Source organism: Theobroma umbraticum, unplaced genomic scaffold (genome assembly GCF_002168275.2).
Source record: "Theobroma umbraticum cultivar Fairchild unplaced genomic scaffold, ASM216827v3 scaffold_130.0, whole genome shotgun sequence".
NCBI lineage: Eukaryota > Viridiplantae > Streptophyta > Magnoliopsida > Malvales > Malvaceae > Theobroma > Theobroma umbraticum.
This window is the reverse complement of record NW_018397264.1, coordinates 5526667-5528170: the sequence shown is the minus strand read 5'-3', so window position 1 is coordinate 5528170 and position 1504 is coordinate 5526667. Positions and strand designations below refer to the sequence as shown.

At 36.1% G+C, this 1504-nt stretch overlaps 1 protein-coding gene across 1 annotated transcript in view; it reads left to right on the top strand.

Moving 5' to 3' along the window:
• Window positions 1-630: 630 nt before the first annotated feature.
• Window positions 631-1504, top strand: part of LOC110421944 (Helicase protein with RING/U-box domain-containing protein) — a 6531-nt gene continuing 5657 nt past the window's right edge. Inside the window, exon 1 of the mRNA XM_021435676.1 lies at window positions 631-1504. This exon is cut by the window's right edge and continues 108 nt beyond it. Within this exon, the coding sequence (XP_021291351.1) occupies window positions 725-1504 (780 nt within the window). The 5' untranslated portion in view covers window positions 631-724.

The following is a 1504-nucleotide window of genomic DNA, read 5'->3' as shown; positions in this document are numbered from 1 at the left end:
TAAATAAAAAACTAAAATTAACTTTTTTTCATTATGAATAAAAGAATTTGTGATAATAAAAAATTATTTATTAAATACCTTTTATGGTAATTTTAATCAAAATTAAAACTTATGTAAATTATTTTACCAAATAACTTATTTATAAAAAAACTTATAAAAGTAAATTTAGTAAATAGATATAATTTAATTTTAAAAATTATTATTTTTTATAAAAACTTTATAATAGTTTTTAAATTAAAAAAAAGTTAAGTCAAACCAGTGTTAAGTTAAAAGTGAAAAGCCATTACCCAAAGCCTGGTCAAAACGGGCTGAGCATGTGGATCTAACCCAGCCTATGCATTTTGGGCTTGAATTACCAATTTCCACACGACGGCGTTTCGGGGTTGCCTCATTCCTTCGAAATAGAAGAACTCAGAAAATAGCCAGAGTTAACTTACCGTAAAAAATTTCTTACCCTTTTTAACCCACCGCTTGTCCCTTCCATTACCTTAACAGAACACCAAAAACTAACCGCGAAAATTCCGACGCGGTGAAAGATGTTTCGCGCCAAAAATATTTTCATACAAACTAAAACCCTCCTAAATCCCTTATTCTCCTACAATTTTTACCCCTCTTCCCTTCTCTCTATTTTCCATTTCCATTTCCATTTCTCAGATATATTTTATTTTTCTTCGTCGTCGTCATCATCATCATCTTCTTCGTATCTGGATCAAGATAATCAGGTATGGAGGCCTTGGATATAGACACAGTAGAAGACAAGAAGATTCAACAAAGCCAATCAGCTGCAGATAACAACGTTGTTTCTGTCGTTAAGTTGCTTCCTAACGACCCTGATTCATGTCTCCAGTCAAACACTGTTAGTCGAATGGTAACCGCAACTGGGTTTCGGGTTTCTACCCTGATCGGCTCACGTGATCAGTTTGAAGAATCTGAGCCCGTTAATACCCAAGTGAAGGAGGAGCCTTTTTTAAAAGTGAAGGACGAGCCTTTTTTGAAAGTTAAGGAAGAGCCTGATTTGGGTCTTCAGAGAAACGTTTTGATGAAAGAAGATAGTGGGATTAAAGTAAAGGAGGAGCCTGATTTGGGGTTTGACATTAAGTTTCCAGTGAAGGAAGAAACGGCTTCGGGTTACAGGGAGGAAGCTGTAGCCGAGAAGAAGGATTCAAAGTTTGGGATGTCTTTTGATGAGTTTCTTCAGTTCACAAATGCAAAGGTTCAATCTCTTGATGATTCTGTCAAAACTCAGATCACAGAAGAGTCTTCTGCTTCTGTTTCTCTAGCTCAGGTCAAGGCCTGTGAAAATGCAAATGTGAAATCAGAAAATAAAAACTTTCGGTTGGTGAAAAAGGAACCTGGTTATGAGTGTTCTGAAGGATTGGGAAAACCGACTGATGTAAAGAGGAGAGTGAATGGTGTTTTGGTGGAAGATGGGGATATTCCTGAAGATCCAGATTGGTATTTAGTTGGAAGGACAATGGTCAATGCGGTTTCAACAACTAAAGGG